The 21,286-nt window shown below is 43.8% G+C and overlaps 1 protein-coding gene across 20 annotated transcripts in view; it reads left to right on the forward strand.

Annotated features, from left to right (window-relative positions):
• The window catches only part of caska (calcium/calmodulin-dependent serine protein kinase a), a 208,996-nt gene that overhangs the window by 166,928 nt on the left and 20,782 nt on the right, over window positions 1-21,286 (forward strand). For 8 of the 20 annotated variants that reach the window (XM_046363152.1, XM_046363136.1, XM_046363224.1 and 5 more), the window contains exons 8-19: window positions 113-235; window positions 989-1,072; window positions 1,190-1,289; window positions 1,926-1,943; window positions 2,269-2,390; window positions 6,184-6,261; window positions 9,906-9,953; window positions 10,878-10,958; window positions 12,979-13,167; window positions 14,798-14,876; window positions 19,840-19,925; window positions 20,017-20,085. In XM_046363152.1, coding sequence (XP_046219108.1) covers window positions 113-235; window positions 989-1,072; window positions 1,190-1,289; window positions 1,926-1,943; window positions 2,269-2,390; window positions 6,184-6,261; window positions 9,906-9,953; window positions 10,878-10,958; window positions 12,979-13,167; window positions 14,798-14,876; window positions 19,840-19,925; window positions 20,017-20,085 — 1,077 coding nt within the window. The remainder of the gene's footprint in view (window positions 1-112; window positions 236-988; window positions 1,073-1,189; window positions 1,290-1,925; window positions 1,944-2,268; window positions 2,391-6,183; window positions 6,262-9,905; window positions 9,954-10,877; window positions 10,959-12,978; window positions 13,168-14,797; window positions 14,877-19,839; window positions 19,926-20,016; window positions 20,086-21,286) is intronic. The other 12 variants (XM_046363205.1, XM_046363194.1, XM_046363292.1 and 9 more) reach the window with 3 other exon arrangements.

The following is a 21,286-nucleotide window of genomic DNA, read 5'->3' on the forward strand; positions in this document are numbered from 1 at the left end:
CACAATGATGTGTACAATAATAACTCCAGTCTGTGCCTATGGTATTAGTAGCCTTACCCCACCTGAAAACGTGTGTGTGCTTTTCTCTCTCTCTGTGTGCGTGTCTCTCCAGTTAAACCCCAGGCAATGGGGCCATATCTCGGAGAGCGCTAAAGACCTGGTGAGACGGATGCTCATGCTGGACCCTGCAGAGAGAATCACTGTCTACGAGGCACTCAACCACCCCTGGCTCAAGGTACACACACTATCTGCCTCAAACTCCACTGGATCACAGCATACTGTAAATGATGGTGCATTATGTGAACATTTTGGGGGGGGTGTATTTCAAATGGTACTGTAATTCCACCCCACAGAATACAGTACCGTATTTTTACAGTAGCAAACATGTTTTGACCACGAGTGGATGCATCGTACTCTTGTGTGGCTCGAGGCTGTATCTGTTGCACCCATTCGGGAAAGGGCTGTACAAAGTTAACTGGTATGTTGTATTATGGGAGCATTGATGTTTTTACAGTACTTTTTATAAGGTATTGTACTGTTCCATTACACGGTACTTGCTTTGGTACTGTAATATGGAATACAGTCACTTGCCAGTGACCTGCCTGTAAGTTACTGTCAAATTTACTGCAACCCCTTTTACAGTGTACAAACACACAATTCATTCCCATTCAAAACCCTAACCTGTACTCTTACCCTAACCTTACCCCTAACCCTAGATCCTAACCCTAAAACTAACCCTAGCTCCTAACCCTTAAAGTAATTCTAACACTAATTCTAACCTTAACCCTAAACCCACTAGAAATAGCATGTTGACCTCATGGGGACTAACAAAATGTCCGCAGTTGGTCAAATGATTGTTAGTTTACTATTCTTGTGGGGACTTCTGCTCCCCAAAATAATAGTTAAACATGTCCACACACACACACACACATTGTCTTCTTGGGATACCGAAAGGCTAGTAAAGTGAGATTGTGATTGTATTGATCAGGAGAGAGACCGTTATGCCTATAAGATCCACCTGCTAGAGACAGTGGAACAGCTGAGGAAGTTCAACGCCAGGAGAAAGCTCAAGGTAAAGCTCCCCAAATTCTACTCTCCTTTTCTAGTTGGAATGACAATAGGAGTGTTCATGTTTTAAAACATTTGGTGCTGACAGGGAAGATGGTTTGTCTAACTGTCTCTGTCTCAGGGAGCCGTACTGGCAGCAGTCTCCAGCCACAAGTTTAACTCCTTCTACGGAGATCCACCAGAGGAGATGCCTGACTTCTCTGAAGACCCCACATCCTCGGGTAGGAGTAACATACACACACACACACGTTTGCATGTGCGCACACACAATTATTTACAACTCTGGGTTCCTGTTCCCCGGGCACCGATGATGTCGATTAAGGCAGCCCCCCGCACCTCTCTGATTCCGAGGGGTTGGATTAAATGCGGAAGACACATTTCAGTTGAATACATTCAGTTGTACAACTGACGAGGTATCCCCCATTGTCTTATGTCTTTTTCAATGTATTGTTTTCACAAAGAAAATATCTTCTCTAGTGCTCTAACTCTTACACCGGCTTCTGAAACGTCATCCTGGAGAGCGACTGTACTGGGCTTGCAGGCTTTTGTTCCAGCCCAACACTTGATTAAACATTATCTGTAAAACATGGACTCTACTGAAGACATACACACACACACAGTTTAGAATTACTCTAACCTCTGACACAGTACTGCTGTTATTTTTGTTGGACTAACAAGTCAATTCAGCACCTCTGAAATCTTTGGATGGGCTGCACTGTTTTCAGACAATGTTTCAGCCACAATTCTAGTTATTCTTTACCTTTGTTGTGTCCATGTAGTCCCTATATGAGGATGATAACTCCGTTTGTCTCACCGTAAACTCTGTATTGTTTGTGTTAATGCTGCCTTCCTGATAGGACTACTTGCAGCAGAAAGTAGGTATCCCTCCTCTAGGTATATACTGCTCTGTGTCTGTGTTGTGTTGTCCCTAGTTCTCCAGCAATCAACTCTCACACACCTAGATCCTGCCTGCGTGCGCTTTGTGTCCATTTGTTGTTTTGTCTTGCATTATTTGACACTTTTTTCCCCCATTTCCAGTTCAATGTATTCTTTTTTATTGTACTGTTGCCTACATAACTGTCTTACTGATTATGGATTGTCTGGTTTGACGTGTGTGTGTGTGTGTGTGTGTGTGTGTGTGTGTGTGTGTGTGTGTGTGTGTGTGTGTGTGTGTGTGTGTGTGTGTGTGTGTGTGTACAGGGGCTGTGTCTCAGGTGCTGGACAGTCTTGAGGAGATCCATGCGTTGACCGACTGCAGTGAGAAAGATATGGACTTCCTACACAGTGTCTTCCAAGACGAGCATCTACACACACTACTAGATGTGAGTAGACCACACACACACACACACACACAGAATGAGACCAACACATAGGCAGACATACTGCTAGTCGGGCCACTAAAATGTAAGTCAGACAGATGTGGTGTTTCTGTCATTAGATGACGATCGGCACCAGCTGTCATTGAGTCATCTTTAACCTCCTCTCTCTGACTGACTGACTCATGTCTATGGCGGAGGGGAGTTTAGCTGGAGGTCAGACACTCAGAAACTTGATCAGCTGACTCCCACGGCTCTGTCTGCCTCTGACAGTTAGGCTACTGCTCCATTCCAATACTCTTAACTCTAGCTGACTACATTAATGGCTCATTTCCTTTAGCTAGCTAGCTATCTAGCCCGTTTGTAGACACCTTCCCTTGTTGACATGAAAATAAGTGAATATATGTGGGAGAAAGATTGTGCAAATCCATATAGTTTATCAGAGGGTTATGTGGTGTTATACGCATGTTGTCATGTTGTTCTTACAGAAAGAGAAGTGGAAGATGGACAGATTAGTCTCTCACTCACTCTCTCTGTCCCTCTCTCTTGCCAGTGTTTTCTGTGTTTTGTCTGTCACCCAGAACTCAGAGCAGCCAGCCAAACACCAAACCTCTCTGCTCCAGAGGGCACCAGCAGCTCACTGCCAAAACACACACCCTGCAGAGGAAACTATGCTGCACTCATGATTTCATGCCACATTAGGAGTGTGTGTGTGTGTGTGTGTGTGTGTGTGTGTGTGTGTGTGTGTGTGTGTGTGTGTGTGTGTGTGTGTGTGTGTGTGTGTGTGTGTGTGTGTGTGTTACTGAAGGCTATCTGGCTGGGGGAAACCGGGTTTTACTAAAGGGCTTACTTTGAGGCCTGTTGACTCTAAAAGCTCTTATCTTAATCCTGAAGGGGTCTTGGTAACACTTGAATCACACCCTTCATCACAAAGTATAACAGCTTATGCAACTTCTGGAAACTGACTTGACAGTCATAACACAAACTGTTATCTAGGTTGGTTGTGTGTGTGCGCACGCATTCATGCGTTTTATGAACTTATAAGGCCTACAATATCTTAAGTTGAGGATGTGAGGTTTGGAGGGGGTTGGGAAAGGGAGTTAACAAATAGAGTGTTAGAAAAGGGTTAGTGGAAAATGAAGGAAGGGGGAGGATGAGGCAGTTGCTTACGGACCCTGCCCCATTTGCCAGGGGCTGAATGGGTCAAGAAGAGAAAGAGGGAGACTTGTCTCCAACTCTCTCTCCCTAGGAAGGCCTTTCACTAGAAACCTGTTGCTGCAGATGCCCATTAGGGAGAGCAAGAGAGATCACACTGCTTCACTGAAAATTGAAAGAAAGAGGAGACCCAGACTCCATCACTGAAGAGAGAGAGAGACCCCCACAATCCAGCTCTGAAAAGCGACAGAAACAAGGAGAGCGAGAGAGACCCAGACTTCTGCACTGAAAAGAGCGTGAACAATGGGTGCTATTGTCAGGCCTTAGCCCCTTTCACTGCTGTGTGACTCCAGACTCCTGCAGTAGGCTGTGAGTACATCTGTAGGGCTGATGTTACCATCCTCTCCACTCATACACAGAGAGGCTCAGGGAAACTACAGATCCACGGGAAACGGAATGGATGTACTGTAACGGTAGCCTAGTCTGGATGCTAAGCTAGCTTAGAGCTTGTTGTGCATATTCTCTTCTGGGTTAGGGTGTTTGGGTACTGCTTGGGACCTAGTTGGTAAGTCGGTCTTGTTGTTTCAGTGTGTGTCTGTGTGTCTGTGAGTGTGTGTCAGTGGTCCTTACTTGGGATGGAGTAAGGCTTTTATTTCACTCCTTTTAGGGAGAACTGTAACTTCAGACAACAGTTTGACAGTTAGGCAAATGAGTGATATGTTAAATGACAATATTTGAAGGTATGCATATACACTTGATTCTGAAAATGTCAAGTTTTAATAAGCAATCTGTAAGATCTTTTTATAATGGTAGCATTAGTAGTTTGAAGTAAGTGCCAAGTGTAAAGTTCATCCAGTATGTCCTACAGTCTATACTTAAGGCAGTTTTATAAGACCGTCTGTATCGTCACACCTAAACATTGCAAGCAGATCTGAAAATAGAATTTCCTGTTAGCTACCGAGACTTCATACACCTACTCAAAATGAAGCAGGCACTGTGTGTGCCTTGGTGGGTGTCATTGTGTGGGTGGGTGTGGTTTCTATGACCCTGCAGATGGCTATGTCAGGAGATGTAAAACCACAGTGCAGTCCTTTTATCATTTTATCGTTATTATTTGAATTGATTTATTACTTCAGATTTTTCACCCCAGCACCCCTACTTCCCGCAGCTATGCCCCATGTCATGACAAAAATATTCCCGAATGCATCTTTTTTTTTTCAATTTTAGATTCTAGCTTTTGTTTTGGTTATTGTTAGTTCTCAAAGATCTTATTGAAAAAATATACATGATCCTTTCTACATACTTTATATCTGGGTTTTACTTGTTTAAATTTACACTAAAAAAAGTTGTTCCATCACTGTACTGTTGGAACATGGGTGGCCCAAAGAAAACACTGATGCGGACCGCCCAAGACTTTTCTATGCAGAAAAAACCCTGGACCCTGGTTCTCATGTCAGCCTCCCACAGTAGGAGCGGACAGAGAAAGACAGAGCCTCTGAACTTTCCCAGGAACAGCAGGTGTCTAGTGCTCAGCCTCCCCATGCACTCCCCACACATACATCACACAGGCATCTGTCCAAACATGGTTGACTCCCACTGCAGACCCAGGCACCACAGACATCTCAAACATTCAGAATATTCTCCTCCTTTTCCCATCACATACTCAGGAAGGACACACACAGCAGACTTAGCATGATAATACTGTCTGAATATCACTGTGTTAGTGTTCATACAAATAACACACACATTTAGTCAAATAAGTTCACGGAAGGATAGCCACAGAATGTAAGTTTCTAGACAAACGGGACCGTTCCCAGCTGTAGTTTCGACTTCTAAATGAGGAATACACATTAACTAAATGTTAGCTGTTTTCGTACCATGTTTCTGATTGTTGCCTAAACCAGCGGCTGAGAACTGCTACTTGTGATAGTACTATTGGTCTGCCTTTTGTCTCTGGCCAGGAGCTATGGGGAAATGCCTCTTTTGAAAGAGAGGTGTGTGTGTGTGTGTGTGTGTGTGTGTGTGTGTGTGTGTGTGTGTGTGCGTGCGTGCGTGCGTGCACCTGTACATGTACGTGCTGTCTTATGTCAGCTGCTCTCCTTTGATGTCCAGAAAAATATGTACATTATCCAACACACATTCTTATGAAGATCATGAGTTACATTTTTCTATCCTAAGTTATTTTATCGCTGACTTTTCAACCGAGCTCTCTTTTTCTCCTCTCAATAGTGTGAACAATGAACCCGACTTTTATTTGTGTCTGACACACAACTCCTCTGCTTGTCTTGGTTGGTTAGTGGAGACTACTCAACTGTGTGTACATTGTGTTTACACACTGATTCATACGCACACAACCTCAACAGTTGATCTTGTATAGTCAGCTGGTTCATTGCATACAGAACCAAAGTGTTGCTCCTCTTTCAGTCTGCATCATAAACTATATAATAAATGTTCCCTACATTGTAAATCTTCTGTAATGCTTAAATGAAAGCAAGCAATTGTCCACATTGACGAGAGCCTGGCACTAAAGACAACCGGTCATTCTGAGTACAGAGAGAAGGAACAAAATGTATCATTCAGCCATTGAAATGATTCACCATGAGCCATTCATTGTTGTTCGGTGTTGTGTGTCGTGTTGTTTCAGCTTTACGACAAGATCAACACCAAGTCCTCCCCCCAGATCAGAAACCCCTCTAGCGATGCTGTGCAGAGAGCCAAAGAGGTGAGCGCACACACGCACACACTGATATGTTGTGTGCTTGTCACCATGCTTGTGAAGACCTATATGATTGATCACATGATCAACTCTCTATCACATGCTGCTTCCTATGCCTCTGCCCTGATCAGTCTTCTTTACCAACACAGCTCTAGTTATTAACACATCTCTCATCACCATCATTCTACTATTCATTATGTTCACATCGCAAATAACTCCCTATTTTCCATATAGTGCACTCCTTGGACCACAGCCCTATGTGGCTCTGATCAGAAGTAGTCAAAAGTAGTGACCTATATGGGGAATAGGGTGTAATTTGAGACATCCTATCTAACTCTTCAATGCTGTTATCTACTTCCTAAGCATTCTTTGGGTATCTGCTGTTTGTTTAACATTGGGTCAATCTGGCCTGGGGTCAGGTTTTGAAAGAAACAGATTAAGAAGGTATTGACCAGAAGGGTCTCTCTGATCTTGAATCAGATTCTAGGGGTCAGGTGTGTTTATAAACTGGGTCTATAGTAGGTCAGCCAACATGGCTTATTTGTTAAGAAGATTGAAGGAACAACAGCTAGTCAATATCGGAGGTAGTCATTTGATCAAGACAGTTTGAAACTACTAAACTGTCAAAGAGTGAGGTCCTGTGTTTCATTCTAAACGGTTTCTACCCTGAAAGAAAAGTGGACAGGGGCAGTCCGAGTGGGGGATAACAGTTTTGGAGTGGAATGCATTCTATTAGATAGAGTACAGTGCATTCGTAAAGTATTCAGACCCCTTGACTTTTTCCACATTTTGTTACGTTACAGCTTTATTCTAAAATGGATTAAATTGTTTTTTTCCCTCATCAATCTACAATTTTTTTTGCAAATGTATTACAAATACAAAACTGATATCACATTTACATAAGTATTCAAACCCTTTATACAATACTTTGTTGAAGCACCTTTGGCAGTGATTAAAGCCTTGTCTTCTTGGGTATGAGGCTATAAGCTTGGTTCACCTGTATTTGGGGAGTTTCTCCCATTCTTCTCTGCAGATCCTCTCAAGCTCTGTCAGGTTGGATGGGGAGCGTCGCTGCACAGCAATTTTCAGGTCTCTCCACAGATGTTCAATCAAGTTGAAGTCCGGGCTCTGGCTGGGCCACTCAAGGACATTCAGAGACTTGTCCCGAAGCCACTCCTGCGTTGTCTTGGCTGTGTGCTTAGGGTCGTTGTCCTGTTGGAAGGTGAACCTTCGCCCCAGTCTGAGGTCCTGAGAGATCTGGATCAGGTTTTCATTAAGGATCTCCCTGTACTTTGCTCTATTCATCTTTCCCTCGATCCTGACTAGACTCCGTCCCTGACGCTGAAAAACATCCCCACATCATGATGCTGCCACCACCATGCTTCACCACCATGCTTCACCACCAAAAATGGATTATTCCATCAACCTCATGGCTTGGTATTTTCTCTGACATGCACCGTCAACTGTAGGACCTTATATAGACAGGTGTGTGCCTTTCCAAATCATATCCACTCAATTTAATCGACCACAGGTGGACTCCAATCAAGTTGTAGAAACATCTCAAAGATGATCAATGGAAACAGGATGCACCTGAGCTCAATTTCGTGTCTCATAGCAAAGGGTCTGAATACTTATGTAAATAACAATTTTTTTAAACATTTTTTTCTTTGTCATTATGGGGTATTGTGTGTAGATTGATGAGGTAAATGTTTTATTTAATACATTTTAGAATAAGGCTGTAACATAACAAAATGTGGAAAAAGTCAAGGGGTCTGAATACTTTCCGAATGCACTGTATGTAGCCTTTTCCACAAACTTAAAAGACCTATTAATTTTGCGGGTTTTCCACACCCATTGTTAGTGAAGCTATTCCACAGTCTGTTTGACCATTTATAGACCGTATTAAAATAATAACGAGCTCAGTGCTTGTTTATTTACACTTTCTCAGTTGTGTGTGTGTCAGAACTACACACACATATACATCAAAAAGACACCCACACACACATTTCCCTGTTATTTGTTGTCTATGCTGTAGTTGTTTGTGGAACAGTGGAGTGTATTGGGGTGGGCTGTTTTGTGACCTCTGGCGCCATTACTTCCTTTATACACCATTGGTACCAAACAGCCCAGTGGCCTCGCATACTCTGGTGCATAGTGTTTACCTCAAGCCAACTAGCTGCACTCACACACTCTCAATGAACCAGCCTAGAGTGGAAGTAGCTACTTAACAGGAGATGGCGAGCCGGGGGTGTGCATCACTAGCTTGTGTATGGACTTTGACAAAACAAGCGCACGTTTTGTAAGTGTGAAATGTTTGTATTAGGCTCTTTTGTATGTGGAGGGCTATTAAAATGTATGTCTGACTAAGAAGAAGAGGAAGTGGATGTAAAAACAACACCGCTCTATTAACACTGGAAAAGACCTTTTAGAGCAGTGTTAGGACTCTTTATGTGGCGTTGGAGTCTAAAGGACTTCAGTAATGAACCAACTCGAGTTGACCCAGTCTGGTCCTGGAGGGGACATAGTCATGGCCTACTTATCATTGTGTCTGGGTCATAGTTTTCCCTTTTTGAACTAGTCTAGTTGGATTAGGTTATATGGAGGGAGACTGAACAGATGTGTGGGCGAGTGCATGCTTGTGTGTGTCTTTTTTTATGCACGTGTGCGTGTAATGTTTCTTTAGTTGCCATACTTCCTCTAGAAGTGGGTCCTTTTATTTTGTCTATGCTGAAATCCTTACTTTTTTCCTGAGTTCTGATCTGAGTGTCTTTCTAGTCAATGTTGTACACATTGATCCAGTATTTCACCACAGAACAAAACCTCTCTTCTTTCTTTCCCACCGTTGACTTAAAGGGACTTCCGCTGAAATACTCTGCTTGGCTTCCTGCTACTGATCCCCACTGGGGACGTTGAAATACTCTGCTTGGCTTCCTGCTACTGATCCCCACTGGGGACACTGAAATACTCTGCTTGGCTTCCTGCTACTGATCCCCACTGTGGACACTGAAATACTCTGCTTGGCTTCCTGCTACTGATCCCCACTGGGGACACTGAAATACTCTGCTTGGCTTCCTGCTACTGATCCCCACTGGGGACGCTGAAATACTCTGCTTGGCTTCCTGCTACTGATCCCCACTGGGGACACTGAAATACTCTGCTTGGCTTCCTGCTACTGATCCCCACTGTGGACACTGAAATACTCTGCTTGGCTTCCTGCTACTGATCCCCACTGGGGACACTGAAATACTCTGCTTGGCTTCCTGCTACTGATCCCCACTGGGGACACTGAAATATTCTGCTTGGCTTCCTGCTACTGATCCCCACTGGCGACACTGAAATACTAAATACTCTGCTTGGCTTCCTGCTACTGATCCCCACTGGTGACACTGAAATGCTTTAAAATGATACTATACTAGCACAGATTTGACCCTCGTCTCTGTGGCTCTACTACGCGTATAGACACTAACCTTTCACCCCCCCCCCCCTCGATGCCATCATCTTTTACCTTTATCAAACTTTACTCCCCCGACCCTCCTGACATCCCCTGATCTTTGACCCAATCACCCCTGACTCCTCCTATGAGGAGCAACAACGTCATCAGAGGTCACATGTATAACTGTCCCTCCCTGTGTCCTCCTCCTGGTCTAAAGAGCTCCACCCAAGACGACGCAAGTGCCGCTTTGAAACACCTGGAATATGTAAGCCCCCCGACGTCTTTCACAACCCAACACAAACACAAACACAAACAAAATAGACAGGAAAACCAGTTGGTTTTGTTTTAAAGCATTTTGGTATTTGACAGAGGGAGACTGGGCAAAGCGTAGAGCTGTCTGACTCTGCATACGTGAGGCTGCAGCTCGACCCATGTAGGCTGTAGTTCAGTGTGTGAGTCCATAAAGGAGTCTGTAGTGTGGCTGTGAGTGTGTTCTCTCTAAAAGAGGTTGTAAATTGTTCTGGGTCTGTTCGTGTTTTAACTCAGAATGTTGGTAATAGCCTACTAGTACTGTATGTAAACTGTTTGTATCTGTTGATTTTAGGTTTGGGTCTGAGAGGTGTGAATGTCTTTAAATTGATCAGAGATGATGAGTCAATGGATACAACAGTATTGAACACACACACACACACTGATTGATCAATGGCGATGGCACTGGATTCATGTTTTGCGATGAATACAAATGTCATACACCTTCCATTTGCCACACACACACACACATACGCACACACCTCTATGCGCCAGGCCTCTCCATCACCTCATTCAGCAGGCAGATGGGACATAGCAGATGCCAAATCAAGTCACTCAGAGAAGCAGGGGGCGTGATGAAGCCCTAAGGTGGACTCTGATTGGTTAAGAGAAGCCATGAGGGGGGAGTTCATGGACTGCCATATTTCAAAGTGACGATTTTACTGGTTGAAGTGATTCTAAAGGGGTGTGTTTTAGGAACTGTTGAGAGGGTATGTATGTGTGTATAATCAGGTCAGAGGTTGATGTACTGTGTCACTCAATAGTCCACACATATACTCTCCTGCATTTGTGTGGTTGGAACAGGCATTGAGCAGGACTACTTTAACTCTACAGAAAGGCCACCTGACTGACACCCTGCGCTGTTGTCTCTACCTTACAGGTATTGGAAGAGATCTCTTGTTACCCGGAGAACCACGACGTCAAGGAGCTCAGACGGATACTGACCCAGCCGCACTTTATGGTCAGTGAAACCCCACACACACACACACCTCGACTTGGCTGTGTTTAGGCGCCATGACTGAAGCTATAGCAGAGAGGGGGGAGCAGATGAAGGAAGATGGACAGGGAGGGAGGGTGGTAGAGTGACCGAAAGCAAGAGAAAATATAAAAGAAAGAGGAAGGTTTATTTATGTCAATCCCCCTGTGGGATGCCGTAGGCAAGACTGAAACGCCATGCAGACAGACAGAGAGAATAGTGTGCTAAATCAGGTCCTTTACATCTCTAGAGACCCTCACAGAGAAAGAGGGGAACAGAAGAGATAGGAAGACTCCATAGGGACGTGTGTGTGTGTGTGTGTGTGCGTGTGCGTGTGCGTGTGTATGTGTTCCCAGTGTTAAAGACAGAAAAACAGTCTCACTTCTCAAGGTGCTTTAAAAGCTTCACTGTTAATCTCATCACGTCACTGTGTCTTATCCTCCCCTCTGATCAATGAAGAGGTCAATACTACAAAGAGAGAAGGGGGTGGGGGAAGCGGAGGAGGGAGGAGTCATCCTCTTATCACTGAGGCATTATTAATCACACACTTCCACAGGATGGATAGAGAAAGGAGAGAGAGAAAGAGAGAGAGCGGTGTATATGTTGGAGTTGAATTGGGACATTTGGAGGAGAAGAACATTAGATTGCAGTTGGAACGGGGGTAGAGTGAGCGATTAGTCAGAGAGAGTAAGAGAAAGAAATGGGGAGAAATAGGGGTGGAGATTTTGGGGGAGAATGTGTCTGATGTAATGTGTCCATGTAGAGCGGAGCCTGTCGTGGAGGCAGGAAGAGAGAAAGTTGGGGCCTAGCACTACAGGCTGTAGTGTGGAGGGAGAGATGGAAGGGACGTTTTGGAAAGAGGGAGAGATTATGTGAGAACCAGAGCGGTCAGTGAGTCGTATCTGATTTGGGGCCATGCTTTACCCAGTCTGACAAGAAGGGAGAGGGGATGGAGAGAGGTGGGGGTGGGGGGGCAGAGGAGGTGAGACGAGGGAGGGAGGCACCATTAGGTACAAGCAGCCACATTCCTAGAGACACACACACACAAAGGGAAAGGTATGTGTGTCCCCAGCCTGCCACCAGTCTCTCAGGAGCATGCTACAGACAGCCCAGCTTTTTCACTTCGTCTACCAGCTATTAAGACTGGTGAGGAACTAACATTCTCATTCTAACTGTTGAATTACATTTTTCTATTTTCCTCAAACTCTACTGTTGACCAGATATTCTAGAACTCTGGGTTTGACTTCAGAAATGCTTTTGTTTGGGAATTCTGTTTTTTTCTCTTGTAACTTGAGTATAGGAGTGTCTAGCTTTTAAGTACCTGTTGTAGTAGCGTAGTTTGCTGAAGGTATAATCATTTTCTGCTAACCTGAATCCTGCCTAATATAAAGTAGTTATTACACTGTTACAGCACTCGTCTATGTTGTGTCCATAGCATTGTTCGACTGAAGTTAGCATGCACTTTATAACTGTGCTGAAATCACCTCTGACCTGGGTGTTGAGAAAGTTAGTGGTGGAATGTCACTTTAAAGCCTATCTGCGGGTGGGGGGGGATTAATTCTCTTCAAACCCATGAGCCTGCTCTCATTAGTGGGCTCTTGTGGTAAAGTGTGTGTGTGTGTGTGCGCGTGCATGTGTGTGTTTTTAAACTTTCGATGAGTGTATGCACTAGGGGAAGCCAGAGGCAGGTTAGTCTTTGTTGGGGTTTTATGCTTGCATGTCTTATGACGTTCCTAGTTTTTTGGTAAAGTACTTCTCTGTCATTGAATAAAGCTATCAGTCTGTGATGGGTGTCTGTATATAGGTTTTTAGGAGGCGGTAGGGTTGGCTTCTCCTGTCTGTGGTATGTTATGAAGCCTTCAAGAAAATACTGTTTGTGTGCGAGAATCTATTACTTGCTGGGTGTCTAGGTGAGCCTTGCTGCAGACCCTTGATGACGTTCTGTCTTGCTCCCACTCCCTCCCTCCATCTCCCAATCCCCCTTTTTCTGTTCCCCTGCCTCTAGGCCTTGCTCCAGACCCATGACGTGGTGGCCCATGAGGTGTACAGTGATGAGGCTCTGAGGGTTACGCCCCCGCCCACCTCGCCCTACCTGAACGGAGAATCGCCCGAGAGCACCAACGGGGACATGGACCTGGAGAACGTGACTCGAGTACGACTGGTGCAGTTCCAGAAGAACACTGACGAACCTATGGTACGACACGATCACGGGCTATATACACACACATTGGGTCATTTGGGTTGACGTGCTCAGTGAGTAGATATATTTACTAGTCTTGATGATCCACTGATGAAAGCTCCATATCATATAAAATATTAAAGTAGATTTACCAAATATACACGGAGAACAGCCCAAAAGAAAACAAGTCTATATCAGACTTAACTTGTCCTATCTTAACGGACACAGGTAGAGGACAAGACTGTAGTCTCCCCTTGAGAAACCATATTGAAGCTATCTAACAACTTGCTCAGTTGTGCACCTGGGCCTCCAACTCCTCTTTCAATTACGGCTAATGCCAGTTTGCGCTGTTCTGTGAAGGGAGTAGTACCCAGCGTTGTACGAGATCTTTAGTTTCTTGGCAATTTCTCGATGGAATAGCCTTCATTTCTCAGAACAAGAATAAACTGACGAGATTCAGAAGAAAGTGCTTTGTTTCTGGCCATTTTGAGCCTGTAATCGAAACCACAAATGCTGATGCTCCAGATACTCAACTAGTCTAAAGAAGGCCAGTTTTATTGCTTCTTTAATCAGAACAGTTTTCAGCTGTGCTAACATAATTGCAAATGGGTATTCTAATGATCAGTTAGCCTTTTCAAATGATAAACTTGGATTAGTTAACACAACGTGCCACTGGAACACAGGAGTGATGATTGCTGATAATGGGCCTCTGTACGCCTATATAGATATTCTATAAAAAAAATTATCAGCTGTTTCCAGCTACAATAGTCATTTTCAACATTAACAATGTCTACACTGTGTTTCTGATTAATTTTGTTATTTTAATGCACAAAAAATGTGCTTTTCTTTCAAAAACAAGGACATTTTTAAGTGACCCCAAACTTTTGTGTGTCTGTGTGTACAGCAAATCAGGAATCTGTTCGCTAGCTTACCTGACCTGTGTTGATTGACAATTTGCAATGAGAGGGCCAAGTGTGCGTTTCGCTAGCCAATCTGTTGTTGAATTACACATTTTTTGGCACGGGTGATTTTGAGACTACTATCTCTGGCTGCGTGGAGAGTAATCCACGGATTCTGTGCCACAAAATGAGTGACAAAACATTACAAAATATGGCCAGACAATTTCAAGTCAAAGTCGAGTCTTGAGGCTCCAAGTCCTAGTCAATTCTCAAATTATTTTCTATCAAGTCGAGTCTCAATCATCAAATTGTGACTTGAGTCCACAACTCTGCTAAACCTATGGACAATATGAACACATCTATAAACAAGTAATACTTTATATGAAAACCTTTAAGTTATTCAAGTACAAATGACCAAAGTTACCATATTACAATAGATTTTCTGTTCATTACCGAAGATTCTGGTAACTTTGGTAAATTACCGGTAGCTTTGCAACCTTAGACACTGCAATTACACGCTCAAAAGCTGACTGTATTTATTATCCCGCACAGCAGTCCCACAAGCATAGTCATACACCGTCTGTTCTTACACACACATTCTATCGACTCTAGCTTTTTCTCCCTTCTCTTCCCTGTCTGTGTGAGATCAGCCTAGCGCCTCAGTCCCTGAACCTGAGCTTAACCCTATACGACCTTTCCATGACCTCGATGTTTGCTGACCTCTGACCCCTGTCCTCTCTCTCCAGGGCATCACGCTGAAGATGAACGATCTGAACCACTGTATCGTAGCCAGGATAATGCACGGAGGAATGATCCACAGACAAGGTAGCGAGCCATCTCTTTCTATTACACTAGCAGCTATTACTGGTTATCAGACTATACTATTATAAATTATTACTGCATATTATCACACACACGGTTCAGAAAGTCTCCCCAATATGTGCACGTAGCAGGGGATATCTGGACATTACGTTAGAGCTGGGACGGTAAACCGAAAATAATGGACACAAATGACCACTTATCGTGAACATTTCGCTGATATCGTTCACCACGATAAATAGCCTTTAGGGCCCTACTAGAGGAATGTGTTTACATGAAATAAGGTTGCTAATATGGGGATTGTTAATGGGACAATTGATAGTGTGATCAGTCCAGAGAAGTTCCGATCTATGCAGTAGCGAGGTGTGCCGTAAGCAGAGGAAGAGTCGTCTTTTTTAAGTTGTAGAAATTATATATTTACTGTTCACAGAATGGCACTCGGGCCGGTTCATATATTTACTGTTCACAGAATGGCACTCGGGCCGGTTCATATATTTACTGTTCACAGAATGGCACTCGGGCCGGTTCATATATTTACTGTTCACAGAATGGCACTCGGGCCGGTTCATATATTTACTGTTCACAGAATGGCACTCGGGCCGGTTCATATATTTACTGTTCACAGAATGGCACTCGGGCCGGTTCATATATTTACTGTTCACAGAATGGCACTCGGGCCGATTCATATATTTACTGTTCACAGAATGGCACTCGGGCCGATTCATATATTTACTGTTCACAGAATGGCACTCGGGCCGGTTCATATATTTACTGTTCACAGAATGGCACTCGGCTGGTTCAAGAAAGGGGAAACAAAATCCTAGCTTGGTTTAGAGCACTTCACTTATATACCAAAGAGTCTTTAGATAACAAATTAAAATACTCTTTTGTGGCTAGGCTAGGCGTTGGCTCTTCGCTACGGGCATTATTCATGCATGTTATTCGTCTCTTAATCCGTTCTTTGTCTCTCAATGTCGTCCTCGTTTCTTTTTCTTGTTTATATTCCTCCGTGTTTCTTTGTCCATGTGTTTCTCTCCTCCCGCGTCTCCCTTCTTTCCCTTCTGTCCGTGCGCAATTGCCCTGTTCCTTTTTTTAGTAAGGTGTGTGTTTGGGGAGTCCTGTGATGTCGGCCAGGATTCCCTACACCCCTCTGACTCCCATTAATTCCCGCCCCTCGGGTTGGTTCACAATAGCTACAACATTCAAAGTAGTAGATTTAAGGGTGATATAAAAAACAACTGTGGTGCACATTAATGTTATAAACGTACCGTTATCGCGATAATTCAGTCAATTTATTGTGATACGTTTTTTTTTTGTCCATATCGCCCAGCTATACATTGCATTGTCCCAATACTGAAGCATTAGCACCAGTCTACCTCACACACACATACAGTTGAAGTTGGAAGTTTACATACATCTCAGCCAAATACATTTACACTCAGTTTTTCACAATTCCTGACGTTTAATCCTAGTAAAAATTCCCTGTCTTAGGTCAGTTAGGATCACCACTTTATTTTAAGAATGTGAAATGTCAGAATAATAGTAGTGATTTATTTCAGCTTTTAATTATTTTATCACACTCCCAGTGGGTCAGAAGTTTATATACACTCAATTAGTATTTGGTATCGGTGCCTTTAAATTATTTAACTTGGGTCAAATGTTTCTGTAGCCTTCCACACGCTTCCCACAATAAGTTGGGAGAATTTTGGCCCAATCCTCCTGACAGAGCTGCTGTAACCGAGTCAGGTTTATAGGGCTCCTTGCTCAAACACACTTTTTCAGTTCTGCCCACAAATGTTCTATAGGATTAAGGTCAGGGCTTTGTGATGGCCACTCCAATACCTTGACTTTTCTGTCCTTAAGCCATTTTGCCACAACTTTGTAAGGATGCTTGGGGTCATTGTCCATTTGGAAGACCCATTTTCGACCAAGCTTTAACTTCCTGGCTGATGTCTTGAGATGTTGCTTCAATGTATCCACATAATTTTACTTCCTCAGGATGCCATCTATTTTGTGAATTGCACCAGTCCCTCCTGCAGCAAAGCACCCCCACGACATGATGCTGCCACCCCCGTGCTTCACTGTTGGGATGGTGTTCTTCGGCTTGCAAGCTTCCCCTTTTTCCTCCAAACATAATGATGCTCATTATGGCCAAACATTTCTATTTTTGTTTCATCAAAGCAGAGGACATTTCTCCAAAAAGTATGATCTTTGTCCCCATGTGCAGTTCCAAACCGTAGCCTGGCTTTTTAATGGCGGCTTTGGAGCAGTGGCTTCTTCCTTGCTGAGTGGCCTTTCAGGTTATGTCGATATAGGACTCGTTTTACTGTAGATATAGACACTTTTGTACCTGTTTCCTCCAGCGTCTTCACAAGGTCTTTTGCTGCTGTTCTGGGATTGATTTGCACTTTTTGCACCAAAGTACGTTCATCTCTAGGAGACAGAAAGCGTCTCCGTCCTGAGCGGTATGACGGCAGCATGGTCCCATGGTGTTTATACTTGCGTACTATTGTTTGTAAGATGAACGTGGTACCTTCAGGCGTTTGGAAATTGCTTCCAAGGATGAACCAGACTTGTGGTCTACATTTTTTTTTCTGATGTCTTGGCCGATATCTTTTTATTTTCCCATGATGTCGAGCAAAGAGGCACTGTGTTTGAAGGTAGGCTTTGCAACACATCCATAGGTACACCTCCAATTGACTCAAATTATCAATTAGCCTATCAGAAGCTTCTAAAGCCATGACATAATTTTCTGGAATTTTCCTAGCTGTTTAAAGGCACAGTCAACTTACTGTATGTAAACTTCTGACCCACTGGAATTGTGATACAGTGAATTATAAATTAAATAATCTGTCTGTGTCATGCACAAAGTAGATGTCCTAACCGACTTGCCAAAACTCAAATCAAATCAAATTTATTTATATAGCCCTTTGTACATCAGCTGATATCTCAAAGTGCTGTACAGAAACCCAGCCTGAAACCCCAAACAGCAAGCAATGCAGGTGTGGAAGCATGTTGGCTAGGAAAAACTCCCTAGAAAGGCCAGAACCTAAGAAGAAACCTAGAGAGGATCCAGGCTATGAGGGGTGGCCAGTCCTCTTCTGGCTGTGCCGGGTGGAGATTATAACAGAACGTGGCCAAGATGCTCAAATATTCATAAATGACCAGCATGGTCAAATAATAATAATCACAGTAGTTGTCGAGGGTGCAGCAAGTCAGCACCTCAGGAGTAAATGTCAGTTTGCTTTTCATAGCCGATCATTAAGAGTACCTCTACCACTCCTGCTGTCTCTAGAGAGTTGAAAACAGCAGGTCTGGGACAGGTAGCACGTCCGGTGAACAGGTCAGGATTCCATAGCCGCAGACAGAACAGTTGAAACTTGAGCAGCAGCACGGCCAGGTGGACTGGGGACAGCAAAGAGTCATCATGCCAGGAAGTCCTGAGGCATGGTTCTAGGGATCAGGTCCTCCGAGAGAGAGAGAGAGAATTAGAGAGAGCATACTTAAATTCACACAGGACACCAGAAAAGACAGGAGAAGTACTCCAGATATAACAAACTGACCCGAGCCCCCGACACACAAACTACTGCATCATAAAAACTGGAGGCTGAGACAGGAGGGGTCAGGAGACACTGTGGACCAATCCGATGATACCCCCGGACAGGGCCAAACGGGAAGGATATAACAAAAAATTTGTGGAGTGGTTGAAAAACGAGTTTTATTGACACCAACCTATATGTAAACTACCGACGTCAACTGTACCTCACAAACACGTTATACACAGGAAACAAGCCACGTCTGTATCAAACACTCGCTTAGAGCAAGGCAGTTAACCCCTCCGGGTCTCTAGACCTACAGACGAGAGTTAGTGTGGGTTCATTATCAGCTCTGTACAAAAAAATAGAAACATGTCGTCAGACATGACACCTTGGACACTGTGCCCCTGTCCACATATCACAGAGGGTTAGTTGGAAGTAGTGTCACTGGAGTTGTTCCAGGTCATCGTCATGGCGGTCTCTGTAGATTGCTAGATCATACTAATGTGGCTCTTGAGCAGTCAAACACTTCTCCAGACTTTGTGAAATCTGGGCCTACTGTGCATTCGGGAAGTATTCAGACCACTTGACTTTTTCCACATTTTACTACATTAGTCTTATTCTAAATTTGATTAAATTGTTTTATTCCGTCATCATTCTACACACAATATTCCATAACTACAAAGCCAAAACACGTTTAGACATTTTTTCAAATTTGTTAAAAATAAAAAGCTGAAATATCCGTATATTCTTATCTAAAAAGGCAGAACTGATCCCAGTCGTGGCCAAAAGTTTTGAGAATGACACAAATATTAATTTTCACAAAGTCTGCTGCTTCAGTGTCTTTAGATATTTTTGTCAGATGTTACTATGGAATACTGAAGTATAATTACAAGCATTTCATAAGTGTCAAAGGCTTTGGTTGAAAATTACATGAAGTTGATACAAAGAGTCAATATTTGCAGTGTTGGCCCTTCTTTTTCAAGACCTCTGCAATCCGCCCTGGCATGTTGGTGGTGCCACATCCTGACTGATGGCAGCCCATTCTTGCATAATCGATGCTTGGAGTTTGTCAGAATTTGTGGGTTTTTGTTTGTCCACCCGTCTCTTGAGGATTGGCCATCAGTTCTCAATGGGATTAAGGTCTGGGGAGTTTCCTGGCCATGGATCCAAAATATCGATGTTTGTTCCCCTAGCCATCATACACACTGAGGCAGCAGACTTTGAAAATTAATATGTGTCATTCTCAAAACATTTGGCCACGACTGTATTCAGAGTCCATGTAGGAGTGCTGATCTAGGATCAGTTCTGCCTTTTTAGATAAGAATATATGGACAGTGGGAACCTGATCCTAGATCAGCACTCTGAGACTCATAATGAATACTGCAATAAGGACAAACTGTAACAAAGATTGTCTGCTGTGTGTGTTGTAGGAACACTGCATGTAGGAGATGAGATCCGAGAGATCAACAGCATCAGTGTGGCCAACCAGACCGTAGAGCAACTCCAGAGGATGTTGGTGAGTGGACATTGTGTATGTACGTGTGTGTGTGTGTGTGTGCTGCGTGCCTGTGTACTTAAATGCTGAGTATGTATGTTTGTGTCCACAGAAAGAGATGCGAGGCAGCATCACCTTTAAGATAGTGCCAAGCTACCGGACACAAGGATCCTCCTGTGAGGTAACGCACCGCCATTTCCCCCTCCCTTCTCTCTTTACCCACATCCTCTGTTGATGTTGTGAATGTTTAAATTCCTGACAAGTTGACTAACCAACCGCCTGCCTGGTGGCTGTGTGTGTGTGTGTTAACGCTTTCTCTCGGGTGAGGTTCTGTGTGCTCTACTGTGTTCTGCTCAAGGCTGGGTCAGACCTGCTGCACACCAATTTCACAACCAAGATACCGGAACTCCCCATAATGCCCCCCACCCTGAACCCTGGAACTCTGTGATCTTGCACCAACCACGCACACACACAGACCCCGCACCGCTGGCCAGTCAGTCACACAGAGACCAGAATTCCCTGTTGATACTCTGTAATGCCAAGTGGGAGCTAGTGATGATTTAGCCTGGCAAATAACATTCCAGCCTGACCTTGATGAGCCAGTCTTTGTGAGTCTACTGCCCCTCTGTGGCGAGATAGGGATGTGCAGGGATCATTGCTATTACGATTAGTAAGTAGGATAATCATGTTGATTTGATTGCACATCCTATGAGCTCATTGAAGACATTGATGATGGTAATTTGGACTTGTTTATTGTGGAGTGTGAAATGTGATTTTTATTGTATTGGTGTTACTAGATGTTAACTAGATGATGTGTAACCCCATCTCTAATGTAAGGCTGTTGTCGATGTGTAGTACTTTTGACCCCAGACTCCTCTCCTGAAATAGCAACAGTTATGTTATGGTGGCTTTGGTGTCTGTGTGTCTGTCTGTGTGTGTGTGTGTGTCTGTCTGTGTGTGTCGGTCGTATATTTACGAAATGTGCGCGCAGAGGCCTCGTGCCCATAGGGGGCACAAGGGCACGTGCTCCCTCAGATTTGTCCTGTTTTTACATTTTTCAGACATAAAATGAATTACTAAATTCTATTTTAAGGCTAAGTTTTATCATAATTTTTGAGAAAAAGTTGGTTTGCGGAGGGAGCACACTGACTACAAGACCAGGCAAGCAGAGTACCCTCCTAGTGCTGTGACTATTACCACACCGGCAGTCATGAGTCATGACCGCAGAACAATTCCACATGATGTAATCTCCTTTTATATCCTCTGGACATACCTTTGTAACTAGCTAACTACCATCAGCTCTTAATGGCCTGCTACTCAGGGCTCTATTCTTCCTCGAAACACTCTGACATCAATGCAAATGCCATTGAAAATCACATCAA

The sequence above is a fragment of the Oncorhynchus gorbuscha genome, linkage group LG01 (assembly GCF_021184085.1).
Source record: "Oncorhynchus gorbuscha isolate QuinsamMale2020 ecotype Even-year linkage group LG01, OgorEven_v1.0, whole genome shotgun sequence".
NCBI lineage: Eukaryota > Metazoa > Chordata > Actinopteri > Salmoniformes > Salmonidae > Oncorhynchus > Oncorhynchus gorbuscha.